Genomic DNA, 14095 nt, shown 5'->3' with positions numbered 1-14095 from the left:
AACTCATGCACATGTGCATTACAGGTGCGCTCCCGTACTTTAAGCACTACACCCCTGACCCCACGTATTTACTGGCACCAATTGAACACCGAAGTGTTGAAGGTTGCTCAATAGTAATATGGACAGACCCTTGGCCACTGTGACAGTCAGTGGAAATATGACACACTTACAATACTGCAAGTGTTTGTATTGGCGTGGACCTAAAGGTGGAATTCAATTTGTTAATATGTAATTTATTATATATAAGTGGCAAACGATCACCATGAAGTCTTTGGTCCTTCACACTCCGAAGCGACAGGTGGCAGTACTGCGCCTGAACCCTACAAAGTAAAAGCGAAGAAGAAGCAGCCGGAAGCAGCCAGCTGTCAGTTTTGTAACAACAGTTCAACGCTGCAATTTGCATGGCAGCAAACGGAACGAAACACGGTCTGCAGAGTCCTTTCAGTCATTCCTCCGTGCTGATCGAGCAACATGGACCCGTCCGAGTCAGAGGGGAGGAGTGCTGCTGGTCCCGACCCAGAACAGACACCCAAAGTCGAACTTTCTGCAATGATGCGGGCTAAAATCGAGAGGAACCGTCAGCGGGCGTTGATGCTGCGGCAAGCCCGACTCGCGAGCCGCCCTTTGTCCGCTGTGGAGGGTGCAACCTCGGCCAAAGTTTCCAAGACCATCGACTCTGGCGCTGGCTTCTTCATCGAGGAGGAGGAGGAAGGAGAGGGGGAGCAAAGAACCAGGAAAGTGGTGCATGAGCCAGGTGTGTGTGCGTGCGTGTGTGTGTGTGTGTGTGTGTGTGTGTGTGTGTGTTACCTGTGTAACGAGTGTGTGTTTTGTTTTTAGCTCCGGTGATTGAACCAGACTACCTGCTGTGCGATGACTGTCAAAAACCCTTCATGGACTCCTACCTCAGCAACAGCTTTGACCTGTCTGTGTGTGACAAGTGCAGGTGGGTGCACGAACACACACACACACACAACTGCATCTGCTTGTTGTTGGTTATTGTCAGAAAGTCACCAGCACAAGATGTTTTGTTTTTAATGTTTGGTTTTTTTTTTTTAATCTTGATTTGTTTTTCCCCCTTTGCTTCAGCTGTAATTTATGAGAGGTAGTGCCAAAGACAAATTCTTCACATTAATTACATAAACATACATTGTTTACATTTGTTGCGATGTTTTCTTCAAGGGTAAGTTTTGTGGCATGAGATTGTACCATGTCTTCATTATCATTCAACTGCCAGCCCACAGTTTCGTTGTATAACGCTGCTTCCCCCATTTCAAAAATTCAGTGGCAATACACTATATTTTTTTTTTATAGTTTATGCAGATATTACATATGCATTTACCTGTGTTTTGAAGGTGAAACAATTCGGATGGTGCATGACAACCGTTCCATTCATTAATAGGTGCAATATATATGATTTTTAGTTCAAAACATTAAAAAAAAAAATAATTACAATGATACACAGGAACTGCAGTTTAACACTGGTACATAACATCAGTTTACATTAACGTTTATTATTCAGACATGATACTCAAAGGTGTGTTGATAAATCTACCTTAATGTGGGTGGATCTGTACACGAGTATTATTTATTCAAAAAAAGTTTGCGGGAGAGGTAATTTACCATAAACTACAGGCTTAACTGATCACCATTTTTTTTTGTCTATCCACCACTGGGTCCATACAATTTACGATCAACCATCAGTTACTAAAAAAAGACAACTACAAACTAACTGCAGGGAAAGAAAAGCCAAAATTTGACTAAACTAAGGAAACTCTGAGACAGAGTGGGACGCTACAGTGACTCACTCTCGCCTCTTAATGGACAAAGTGGCATTACAAGACGGGGCTTAAATTTGACATGTTGCACCTTTTAAAGAAAGATTTGTTGTGTGGACTTTGTTTTTTCTGGGTTAGCGGAAGATAAGGTTGAAATAATGTTTCTGCTCTCAAAACTTTTCTCATGTAACCTTTGCAATTGCTTAAAGTCATTATATTTCTTAGAATCGATCAGATTTATTGACAGTGTGAGCCTCTTTTATCTGAAGAGATAATGAGGAGAAGCACAAGCTCGTCTCCAGAACTGAAGCCAAGCAGCAGTACCTGCTGAAGGACTGCGACCTGGACAAGAGAGAGCCGCCGCTCAGGTTTATACTGAAGAAGAACCCTCACAACCCTCGCTGGGGAGACATGAAGCTCTACCTCCAGGTCCAGGTGCGGACCGGTTTATTGATAGTAGAATAGTTAACACAATTTTGCCCATACTGAGCAAGATCAAAGTTTAGCAGAGATCATGTTATATTAATGTTTCTTTGGTATTCAAACAAAATCCTGTGACTGAGGCTCAAAGAATCCAGACTGCTCATTGAGATGTTCATATTTTACTTGTAACTGCTTTTAAAACACTGAACCAATCTGAAAATTTGTCTTGAGACAATTAACGTGTTCATCTGAAAATATTTGTGTGTGTCCAGGTAGAGAAGAGATGTATGGAGGTGTGGGGATCAGAAGAGGCTCTGGAGGAAGCTAAAGAGTCGAGGGAAGAGAGCCGAGAGGAGCAGAAACAAAAGCGTTTCAACAAGAAGGTCAAAGGTCGGTTTTCTGTTTGAGCCAAGATTCTCAAATCGGTTAAACTGTTCATTGTTAAACATCAAATTAATGTGTGTGTGTGTGTGTGTGTGTGTGTGTGTGTGTTCAGAGCTGCGCAGGGCAGTGAGGAGCAGTATGTGGACCAAAACCACCAGCGTTCACCAGCATCAGTACGGACTGGAGGAGGTGGTGGATCCGGAGGAGGACCTCTACAAGAAAACCTGTACCACCTGCGGACATGAACTGACCTACGAGAAGATGTAGAGGCACACACTCTGACTGTTACAGACGCAGGCAGCTGGGACAGGATTTTTGGTGCTTCTGCAGGTAACCACGCCTCTCTGAAACCACTCGGTACTATTCCTTTTTCTACTCCTGGGTTTCTCCTTCGTGAATAAAACACTCCATCCAGAGCACATCCAAGGGGCCAAAATCCCTCTTCTGTGGAACACATCTACAGCAGCTTCCTATTTAAATGACTGTCTCTCACCTCAGCTTAAACTTTGACACCAAACTGTGTTTAGCTACAACTTTGCAGATCCTCCTGTTTGAGATTCCCTCTAAAATCTGGGCAAATCAAAAAAGGCACGATAGCGAAACTTCAAAATACTGTCTTGTGTAAAACTGAGTTGTGGGACCTCCTTTATGACCGAAACAGATGTCGGGCTCCATCTTACATCTGCAAAGCATAGCGTAGTAGTACTTGCGCCCATATGCAAGTGCATTTACACATGTATATGCATCTAAATTGGTGGGTTTACATCGCACGTACACTCTGCTCGTTACTCACACGGACATGCAGCAGCGCACAAACATGCTAAAGATTAAAAAGGAAAAGATTATTATTGTGAACATCAATCTGTGTAGTTCATTTTTAGTGTTCTATTTTTGGACTGAAGTCTGTGGCTGCATCCAGATGTCCTAACAGATGTGTACCGTGTCGTTTTCTGCCATCATGTCGAGTCTAATTCCTAAAGGTCACTTCACGTCAACAGTTGTGGCCTCACTCGTGTTGACAGCGGTTGGATTTCCTTGTAGTAGATTTAATACAGTGGTTAGTGGGCACGTCCTCTCACCAATCGCTCTATATCGAAGTTAAAATCAGAGGCATTCATCTCTTATCCAATATCATTGCACAGAGATGCAACAATAGACTGCTTACTTTGGGGGTTTTTTGTAAGCTAGTATTTGATACCACGTTACTGTCCACATCCACGTACTGATCAAGAACTGGTGCTTTGAGTTTGTTTAATTGTTGTATTGGTAAAGTCTTAAAAGGCAATAATGAAATTGAAAACGTGTTTACATCTTTGTAAAAGTGTGTGTGTGTGTGTGCGTCTGTCTGTTGCACATTAGATAATGTGGACTAGGTTGTCAAGTCAATAGATTTGTTCATCGACCTCCTTTTGGTGAAACCTTTCAGTGGGAAGTGATGGCTAGTTTTTCCCAGCAGGCAGCCAACCTCCCTTTACACCTTTTTTGCATGTCGCTGTACATGATTATTATTATTTCTGTCGCCTGGAAAGTTTTGACTTTAACCATTTTGATAAAGTGTATAGTCTTAAATTCAACTTTGCCAGATTTCTCTTTAATTTTGTACAAGTTGCAGATTTCTTAATAAACGTTTTGAGATGTGAACTTGAAGCAGTTTCCTCATATCTAGTCTTGTTTGTCGGTTGGAGCAGTTGTGTATCAAACAGGTTTAGGAGTCAATCCTTGGTGTACCCAAGCTTTTACTTTTTCAAACATCATTTTTTTTCCCACCTCAGAGTATAATGTGAGGGGTGAGTCAAGGATCTTTGAAGGAGAGTCGCTGGTAAACATTTGTGTACAATTGGCTTCACTTGCAAGATTATACTAACACATTTATTTTCAACATGAATTTTATCGAACATGCATAAAGTTTAAAATTCAAAGGTTTTCTGGACATCAGGGTTCTCAAACACTAAAGCATCCAGTGTGGTATTGACGTGCAATCCTTCAATGTCACCCTAGAAGAACCAACAAAACAAAAAGCTAATCAATTTCAGAACTGCAAATAAGCACAAGAGCTACCACGCCTTCAGATATGAATCAGCTTAACGTGCAATGTTAAAAACGATAAAAGACCACTTGCGTCATTAAAGTACTTCTCGATGAGGCCATGTGCCGCCTGGTACACCATTATATTGTCATGGTTCTGCAGTATCTCAATGCGGTCCAGTCCTCCCAGCTCTTCAATCAACAGACTCAGCTTCTCCGTCTCACCGAGCTTTCCTGCAGCCTTAAAAAACAAAACAAAAAAAAAACAACAACTGGAAACTCCTCTCTGATCATCAGCAATGTCTGCGTTGGATCTTAAAGTAGTTTGGTATGAAAGTTAATGCATTTTCATATCTCCAAAGTTCCCTGGCCTCACCATGAAGATGTTGTTGATGGAATCCAGGATGACCAGAATGACTTTAGCGTCTTTGACCTGCAGCAAGTTGATGATTGCCTCCAGGGCTCCACTCTGCACCAAGTGGACCACCTGCTCCACAGTGCCCCCACTGGTGAAGTTTGTCACTGCCCACACTGCTTCCCGTTGAGTCTTGAAGTCTCCCTGTGAAAAGATTAAATCATACGATTGGACATCTGCTGAATCTGGTGATTTGAAACTCCAGTACAACTCAAGCATTTGTGGGTTTAAATAATCCTCGACAATGGAAAAAGGTCACGGTTGACATCAGGAGCGGAGCACCATAAAGACCGGCCAACCGAGATGGAGGCTTTCAGAAAACGGCACTCGTGGTTTTCATATGTAGTTGCATTTCTTCAACCTTCTTGACGGCTCCTCACGTTTTTGAGCTGCTCCACCAGAGGCGGCAGCAGGCCGCAGGTGATCAGCTGCTGGATTTGCTTGGAAGGCCCTGCAGCGATGTTTGACAGCGCCCACGCTGCCTCCTTCTGGACACTGGCCTTCGGGTGCCTCATTAACTGAGGAAGGACGCTCAGAACTCCGGCGTCAATCACCAACTGGGTCTGCAGGTCGGAGCCACTCACTATGTTCCCGATGCCGCGGAGAGCCGGGGTCTGTGGTTCAGAGGGAAGCGGGGTTACCTCAGTATCAAGACAAACGTATAAAAGGAGCAAGTCTTCCTTCAAGACACATCTGCAACATCTCGGTCCTCGACTAAAAGTATCACAACTACAGGAGGCAACAATCTAATCTCAGGCCGTCCCAGGAAAACATGACAGAACCTCAACAACGTGTACATATGGAAGACTCCTTTTCAAATCTGGACTATTCAAAAGTTGGGTCGTGGTGTCCGACAGTACTTCTGAGGGTTAATGATCCAAGACGACACTACCTTAACACTCAGCTCCTCGTGGGTCATGAGCTCCACCAGTCGAGGAACAATGCCGGTTTTCACAACAACATCGATGCGTTCATTGTTGCCATCTGAGAGGTAAGAAACTGCCCAGCACGCGTCTGACAAGATGTCCTTATCGCTGTGATGGAGCAACTTGATCAGAGAAGGAAGAATCTGAAGGAACAGAGAAACGGCACATCATTCTTGCTGATATTATATCACCTTTCGTCTGTGGAGGGGAACGTCAAGCCTCGATACGACGGTTACAGAGAGGGATCTCAATTACCTGCTGGACTGCAGACGAGGGTGGAAACGGGTTCTTGTTCCGGCACAAGTTGGACAACGTCCACGTTAAGTTGCGCAGGTAGCCAACCTGCCACAGCAATTTGACACATTAAAAGTGATTCTACAGGAGAACTTGTCCATATGAGAGAGCGAGAGCGTCAATAAGTCTGATAAATGTCCTCAAGTAGCCAACAGTCAGTTGGGGTAGAAGCCCAGACAATTTTTATAAAAAAATTTTTTTTAATTATTATCAATTGACAACACTAAACAGTATTTGCCTCATTTGAGGGGTTCATTGACAACCCTATAATAGTGAAGGCCAAACCAAAGAGTTTAAAACTCGTACTCAATCCAGTGGCATTAAGGCAGCATCAGACTGTCAGGAGTAAATTATCTTTTCTTAAATCAATTTTCCCTGAAATGTTTGTGTGAAAGGCAACAATGAAACACCTTTAATCCATATTCTTAGCAGGTCATGTAAAGCTTTGACTCACTGGTGTGTCTGGAGAGATGCGAGTCAGCAAAGCTGGAATGATGTTACATCCAATCAGGACATCTCGATAAACCGAACCGTCCCCTGTCAAGGAGTTACAGTTTGTGACATCAAACCACTGAAATGGACCAATTCTTGTAATACTGCCCTTTATCTACAGTGCAAAGCAGATCACAGATTGACGAGAGCCCAAATATTTTTTGTAGGTAAATATTCAGAGTTCAGACAACCAGTTAGATAGAGAGATACTTTATTAATCCCACAAGGGGACTTTTTTTTTTTTTTTCTTAAGTGTTTCTTGGCCAATCATTATCCATTTCTCTTTTAAATTACTCATCAGTTGCATTAATTCCTAGTCGACCTCTGGCATGATGGCACTATAAAACGGTCGGAATCTCACCGGCAATGTTTCCAAGAGCCCAGACTGCCTGTTCGCTGATGTGCAACAGCGGAGAGGTCAACAGGGAGATGAAGGGGGGTACAGCTCCATGTTCTACCACCTGAAGGCAGAGATACAGATTTAAGTGATTCAAGAGAACGAACGCGTCACGAGACAATCATGGATCAGAAAAAACAAAACAAAAAAAAAACAGTTCCTGCGAAACATTCGTTACGTCGGTCACATTAAACACGTCTCACCTGCCGTGTGTGCCAAGACGTCCCGGAGGCAACGTTTGTAAGAGCCCAGGCTGCCTCAAACTGCAGAGTCGGCTCATCATCCATAGACAGGAAAGCCACGAAGCGGGACAGCAGGCCAGCATCGATGATCTCCTTCAGAGGAGGGTTACGCTCCTGAGAAAGCAGCTTCCTGAGGGAAGGGGTGGACGAAATACAAAATGGTCAATCTACTTCTTACCATCTAAACTAGTTTAAAAAAAAAAAAAAAACTAACATTTGATCTGTAGTTGGTCTTGAATTTGTGCCCAAAAAGTTGAGCCAGAAAATTGGCAAAGATGCCCATCACCGCAAGCAGGTGACACCCTAAAAGTTGATGCTTATTTTCCAACCAACAATTCAAAATATGAAAAAAAGGTATTTATTAATGACAAAAGAAAAGGGCTCATTTTGGAGGACAGTCAATCATCCCTAACGGCTCACCTGGCTGCCTTACAGCCTCGGGTCTGGGACTCCCTGCACATGCTGTTCACGTCTTTAATTGTGTCCTCCAGGGACAGCATGGCCACCTAAAAAAAAAAAAAAAAAAAGGACACGCACACCGTTAGAGGCTCCACTAGTTTGAGAGAAATTGCGAAGAAGGCTCCAGTGAACCGACCATCTCGTTGGAGCTGAAGTCGGAAGAAAAGGCCTCATCGTCCGGGAGAGACGACAGCGTGATGTTCCTTCTCTTCAGGAAGCTCTCGTTCTTGTGAGCTTTGCGCAGCTCCACGCACTCCGAAATCCTTTTCTCTCGAAGTTTCTGCGAGAGGTGACGCTGCAGTTTCAGACAACAGCTCAAATGTCGTGACTTTGAACACGGATTATCAACTTACTGCAGGATCTTTCCCCTTGTTTTTAAACTTGGAGAGCCGCTCGTCGGTTACGTTGTTGGTCGGCATGTTGGACTTTGAGGGACAGCGGACACGTCCGAGCTGCTCGATGCGCTGAGGAACACTTAATTAAAGCTTGCAGCGGGGGGGGGAGGTTTTAATCTGCGGAGCCGCCCCAGGTGAATCAAATGAGGTGTGATTGCTGTAAAACTCATGTCGATCCATGCACGTGCAGCTGTGCACCTGTCTGTCAAGTAACCAATCCAAACAAACTCCCTCGCGCGCTAATCAGATTAGGGTGAGTGAATTCTCTTTTTTTTATTATTTTTTTTTTTTTTAAGAAGAATGGTATGAAACATTTGTATGTGACGAATTCAAAATCATAACACTCATTGTACTTCATCTGCGGACTCTGTCGTTGGCTGTTTCTTCTTAACGGACTTTATACACCTAATGTGTGTTCTTTAAATTGGTTAACTTTAACATTAATTGTAGATTATGTATATGATAAATTCACTCTTTATAGCGGCAAATGAAATGTCCTGTAATAGTTTTTTATTATTGTACAGAAAGAGGAAGATCAAATGTCTCAATTACAGCCTGTAGTATTTTTTTTTTTTTTTTATTGACATACCTCCGTTTCTACTTCTCTGGTAAAATCCCAAAATCTTAAATATAATATTTAGACTGAAGTGACATCATCAAATAAGTGACAGTAACACTGGGCGGTTTTGTGGCCTTCCAGTGCTGTTGCTTTATGTAATTATGGCGCGTTTTAGACAGTAGATGGCAGCACAACATAAATCACCACACTGTACCTGTGTGAGTTTGTTTGTTTGTTCTCATGAAATCTAATGCTTTGCTTAAATCAATAGAAATTGACACCATGAATCATCTGAATTCTCTATTTTTTTTATTTTTTTTTGTCTTTTCATGTGCCAGAAAGGGGAGCATCTGCTTGACCAAATATAGGTTTGTGTTTAGTCGTGTAATTTTAGGCATACAGCACTGCAGAAAATGGTCAGATCAAAGGAGGGAAAAGGTGTAAGTAGATCAAACAAGTGAAGGAGAAGAAAGTGGGTGAGGGAGAAAATGAGGCAGAAAAAAAAGTGCGACAGTGATGGAGTCTCGTCTTCCTCTGTAACAACCAGGAAGGGCTGAACAATGGCAGCTGAAGTGGAAGTTTCCCCCTGACCGAGTTATAATCGCTTCCTCTCGATAACATAGACACACACACACACACACACAGACACACACACAGACAGACAGACAGGGTCACATGAAATGTAAACACACTTGTTCTCCCTACACCCTCACCATCACAATGAGTGTAGGTCACCCTCTGTCATGGTTGTTTCCTCTAATGCTGCACCTTAAACCTTATTTCTCACACCTAGCTGTCTCTCCCTCTCACATACACGCACACGCACACACAACACACACACACACACGCACACACAACACACACACACACACACACACACACACACACACACACACACACACACACACACACACCTTAAACCCACAAAGAATTATCATTCAGCTGTGTAACTTTTTTGCCTCTTTTAGATCATTGTTTTTGATTACTGGCTGCTTGTTGCTGGTTAAACTTCCTGCACTCAGGCCAATGCAGCAAAACCTCTAAATAAATTCACCATACATTATCTGCCCAACATAAATACACACAGCTGACAGAGAAGTTACAGCGGCATTGTTTTGTATGGCAAATATTGAATATTGAACTTATTTTTATCAGGTCAGGTTCATTCAGTGTGTGTGTGTGTGTGTGTGTGTGTGTGTGCGTGTGTGCGCACGCTGGCCTTTTGACCTGGAAGTCCTTATGGTTCCTCAGAGACGGCCTGAAGGGTGTGGAGTATTTCTGTCCTGCCTCGTCCTCTTTGACTTATTAGTCTGAACAATGTGAGGTGATTGGAGGAAATTCCTGCAGGTTCAAGGCTTCTCAAACACACACACTCACATATACATACAAAAAAAACACACGTTAGCAGAAATACTAACATCACATCATACCAAAATGTAAAAACTTCACGGAAAATATAGTTTAAAAAAATTGTTAATGACATGTTTTTTATTCTTATTTTATATTTTCTTTTCTCTTATTGTCACGTGAGTTTTTCAAAGAAAGATGACTCACAAAGTTACAGGTTTATGAATCTATTCATTTATTCATTCAACCTATATTTTAACTTGAAAATAAACCGAGGCAGAGACTTTAAAAAGAAGAAACGCAGAAAAGGACCTTTAAAAAAAATGGGGATAAAAAAGTAAAATTAATCAAGTCATTTTAGTAAAACAATAAAATTGGAAGAATACAGCAACAAAGATTTTACACAAGTGAATCAACTCAAACAAGAACAGCTGAAAGAGGAAATAAAAAATTTCAATTGGCCAAAATATATAAATACAGTAAACTTTAGAAAATTCTGCATATTATTCCATTTGCAGCTGCAATGACATTCTTTTGTAATCCAATCATTGCTATTAATTATAGGTGAAAAATAGAACAGCTGTAACTGCCATAAAAACAGCAAGAAATTCCAATATCAGTGTGCAAAACACGTGCACATCTTCCAAACATACATCAGGTGCTGAGCTCAAAAATTATATTATGATGTTCATTTTTCAAGAACTCAGTGTAATAAAATCCTCACTTCCATATTTTTTCTTTATTACATTTAGTTACAAGAGTACGTTTATTTCCAATGTCCCAAACTTTTCCTACATCAAAGAATCACAGGTTCAACTCAAAACTCACAAGCAAAGCCAGGCAAAAGTAATTATTTAAATAAAAATTACAAATACAGAGCTTATTGAAAGTTAATCAGTCAGTTGTGAGTCACCATTGAAAACACTTTGGCTTGCCAGGATGTGTAAATTATTTCTGGATAAGGGATTTTTTTTTAGCTGCAGAGCATTATTGGCCACAATCTATCTATGAAGCATGTATTAACCGCTGCTGCAGTTATGACTGTTGACATTATAATTAAAGAGGAATTTTGTAACTGTTGCTGATGACTTTTTAGCAAGTGGGACTCACTCATGACTTTTTATTATACAGTAACTGCACATTTATACCGACAGATTTGTTTGCTTCAGTAAGTAAGAGCCTCATTAGCACTGTGGCATTTATTTAATAATGAATGACTTGATTAATGGGAGCAAAAAAGCAATTATTCCAGCTGAATTACTGGTCCATAAAATATTAATAAGGGATTTATTATCTATTGATAACACCATTAGAACTTATAACTTATGGGCTGCTCAAACCTGTAACCTAAAGATTATTAAATAATGTTTTGATTGTGACTCGTGGATTCAGTGCAGTAATAATCCCGCCATCATTCCAATGTGCTGCCTCCTCACTTCTTTGGTCTCTCCTTCGGTCTCTCTTTCAGTCTTTCCTTCCATCTGGTCAGTCGTCTATTTTGACTTCCCTCCCTCCCATCCTCCCTCGTTCTCAGATCAACTTGAGGTGTCTATGGGAAATCATTAGTATAGATTGTTCTGCAGTGCTGCATCAATACACACACACACACACACACACACACACACACACACACACACACACACACACACACACACACCCTCTCTGCATCTAATAGCACAGGGATGTTTCTACCCTCTTTGCTGTTTAAATTGCGTTACTGAGGACAAATTCTCGGCCAGGGATTACCATGCGAGTTACTATCAGCATGGTAGGAAAAACTTGACACAGTCAAACACACACAGATTTCTAAAAATGATGACAAACACTCAGGCAAAGACAAAGGTGCTCCTTGTCTGTCCGCGAAAGTCAGCGGTTCTCGGATATCAAAGCCGAGGAGGGAGAAAGAACCACAACAGGATGTGGGTTAGAGTGACAAAAAGAGAGAGAATTTAGTGTGTGTGTGTGTGTGTGTGTGTGTGTGCGCGCTTGTGTGTGTGTCTGTAAAATGTATCAAAGATAAGAGGGAATTTCCATTGAGAAAAGAACTAATTTGACACTGATATCAGACGTATCTCAAATTCTCCGACGCACTTTCGTGAATGTTTGCTTTTCTATAATGCTACTTATCGTCTCTGCCTGCTATCAAGCCTCACGTATGACCACTTGCATTTCAAACTTCTCTTTTTCTGCCCTTCTCTTTCTCCTTCTCATTATTTGTCAGATTGGCATTTAGCTCTGGTCTATTAATATTTCATGCAGCCACTCCAATACCTGCCTATCAATAACCGAGACAAGACACACCTCAGGTCCTATCCATCATACTCACCACTGACCAAGCTGCACAACTCTGTGTGTGTGTGTGTGTGTGTGTGTGTGTGTGTGTGTGTGTGTGTGTGTGTGTGTGTGTGTGTGTGTGTGTGTGTGTGTGTGTACGCGTGTGTACGCGTGTGTGCATGTGTATGTGTGTGCGTTAATATATCATTTGTTTCTGCTGACAAAGCCATAGTCGTCGGCTTATATAAACGGGCTGGGAGATCGAAAGCAGCCATTTATCATTTCTTTGGAAACCAATTCACATTGTCAGGTGTACACACACACACACACACACACACACACACACACACACACACACACACACACTAAGGCAGAAACACGCTGATGTTTAGAGACACATAGGGTTGAAAAATATCTTCATATTTTTCTCTATTGATGGATCACAGAATGAAAAGTTTACAGGAAGCAGTAGAAAAAGCAGTTACAGCCATAATTCAATTAATGTGACAAGATGCCAATAAAATAAAGTGAATAAAGATAAAAAAAACCTAAAAACTGACTGCATTAAGAAACTGCATTGATTTAGTTTGCTATAAATAATGAATTTATAAAGAATTTCAGAAATCTATAGGCTCAGAAGTGCTAAATTAATCAGTTTTGTTAAATCAAAAGCTGTTTTCAGGACAAGTATAAACTTTCAGTTTAACCTTTTGACCCAAAGTGGACAAGAAAACCTTGAAGGGTAAACGGAAAAGTTAAAATTTTCAAATGTACAATACCGTGGCAAGTGGGCCAACTCCATCTGAGAGGAATAGTATGTGTTACAATCAATATCATCGGTAATTAGTGAGATTGTATTCTTAAATCCAGTTGTTTTATTTTCTTCGAAATAGTTGAAGAATCACACAGTTGAGGATGCTAAAGTGCACAGTAAACAAGTGACATAAATACATCGTTTTTCCCTGAAAAGGAAGATACTGCTGTACCAATGTGACACAGATGTGCAGGAGGTTCTTCTTCTTCTGTGACGGCTGCTGCTGTTTGTGAATGCAGTAAAAGGCAATGAAGGCGTCTCTCTGTATTGTCCTCAAGCCAGTCCAGTCAAACTATCATCAGCATGCAAACGTGAGGCTTGTTTTAATCCACCTGTGTGCCTTCAAAGCAACTGAGTCATTTCAGCACGTTGGTGCCATGCAGTAAAAAGTGAAAGTGGTAGACAGTTTATGGAGAAAGCACACCAATAATCCAGAGCAAACAAAGTAACTAGGACGGTTCATCCATTTTCTGTACCCACTTTTGTGTACTTGTCTGCCTCTATTTAACACACTCAGGCATCTGAATTAACAAATTATACATGGAATAGATCAAGCAAGATTGACTACTATTTGCTTTGCACTTGAACCATATATATGCTGATTGTTTTTTTCAGTAACGTGGAGCCTGGAAGAGACTGAGTGGTATTATCTGTGGATCAGCCAACTCCCCGTAACAAGAAAGGGAATCAAAGCAGTGGGAGAGACGGGGCGGGGCGGAGGGGGTGCAGAGATGCAGGGTAGAGCACTTCAAAGGTGAACACAGAGTTCACACAGATATGAGGCTCAGACAACAGGGCCGAGCCCACATAGACTCAACTAAAAAAGAGAGAGGGCAGAGCTGAGAACGTACATATAACATACACACAGTGGGTT

The 14095-nt window shown here is 41.6% G+C and overlaps 2 protein-coding genes across 2 annotated transcripts; one reads left to right on the top strand and one right to left on the bottom strand.

The window, feature by feature from the left end:
- Positions 1-383: 383 nt before the first annotated feature.
- On the top strand, positions 384-4223 carry xpa (xeroderma pigmentosum, complementation group A). The gene is made up of 5 exons (XM_069168030.1): positions 384-754; positions 838-943; positions 2045-2210; positions 2471-2588; positions 2695-4223. Exons 1-5 carry the CDS (start codon positions 472-474, stop codon positions 2847-2849), a joined length of 828 nt encoding a protein of 275 aa, XP_069024131.1. The 5' UTR covers positions 384-471; the 3' UTR covers positions 2850-4223.
- A 158-nt stretch (positions 4224-4381) lies between these two features.
- kpna7 (karyopherin alpha 7 (importin alpha 8)) lies at positions 4382-8251 on the bottom strand. Its single transcript, XM_069167209.1, has 12 exons — positions 8186-8251; positions 7969-8112; positions 7794-7879; positions 7335-7503; positions 7096-7195; positions 6697-6779; positions 6204-6290; positions 5915-6091; positions 5403-5636; positions 4984-5166; positions 4702-4848; positions 4382-4576 (listed from the first exon to the last, which is right to left on the bottom strand). The coding sequence occupies exons 1-12, from the start codon at positions 8249-8251 to the stop codon at positions 4490-4492; spliced, it is 1563 nt and encodes a 520-aa protein (XP_069023310.1). The 3' UTR covers positions 4382-4489.
- Between the last annotated feature and the right edge of the window lie 5844 nt (positions 8252-14095).

Source organism: Embiotoca jacksoni, unplaced genomic scaffold, assembly GCF_022577435.1.
Source record: "Embiotoca jacksoni isolate LCO1_2020_lvr unplaced genomic scaffold, fEmbJac1.0.p SCAF_4, whole genome shotgun sequence".
Classification (NCBI taxonomy): Eukaryota; Metazoa; Chordata; class Actinopteri; family Embiotocidae; genus Embiotoca; species Embiotoca jacksoni.
The sequence above is the reverse complement of the archived record's forward strand: the minus strand, read 5'-3'. Positions and strand labels throughout refer to the sequence as shown.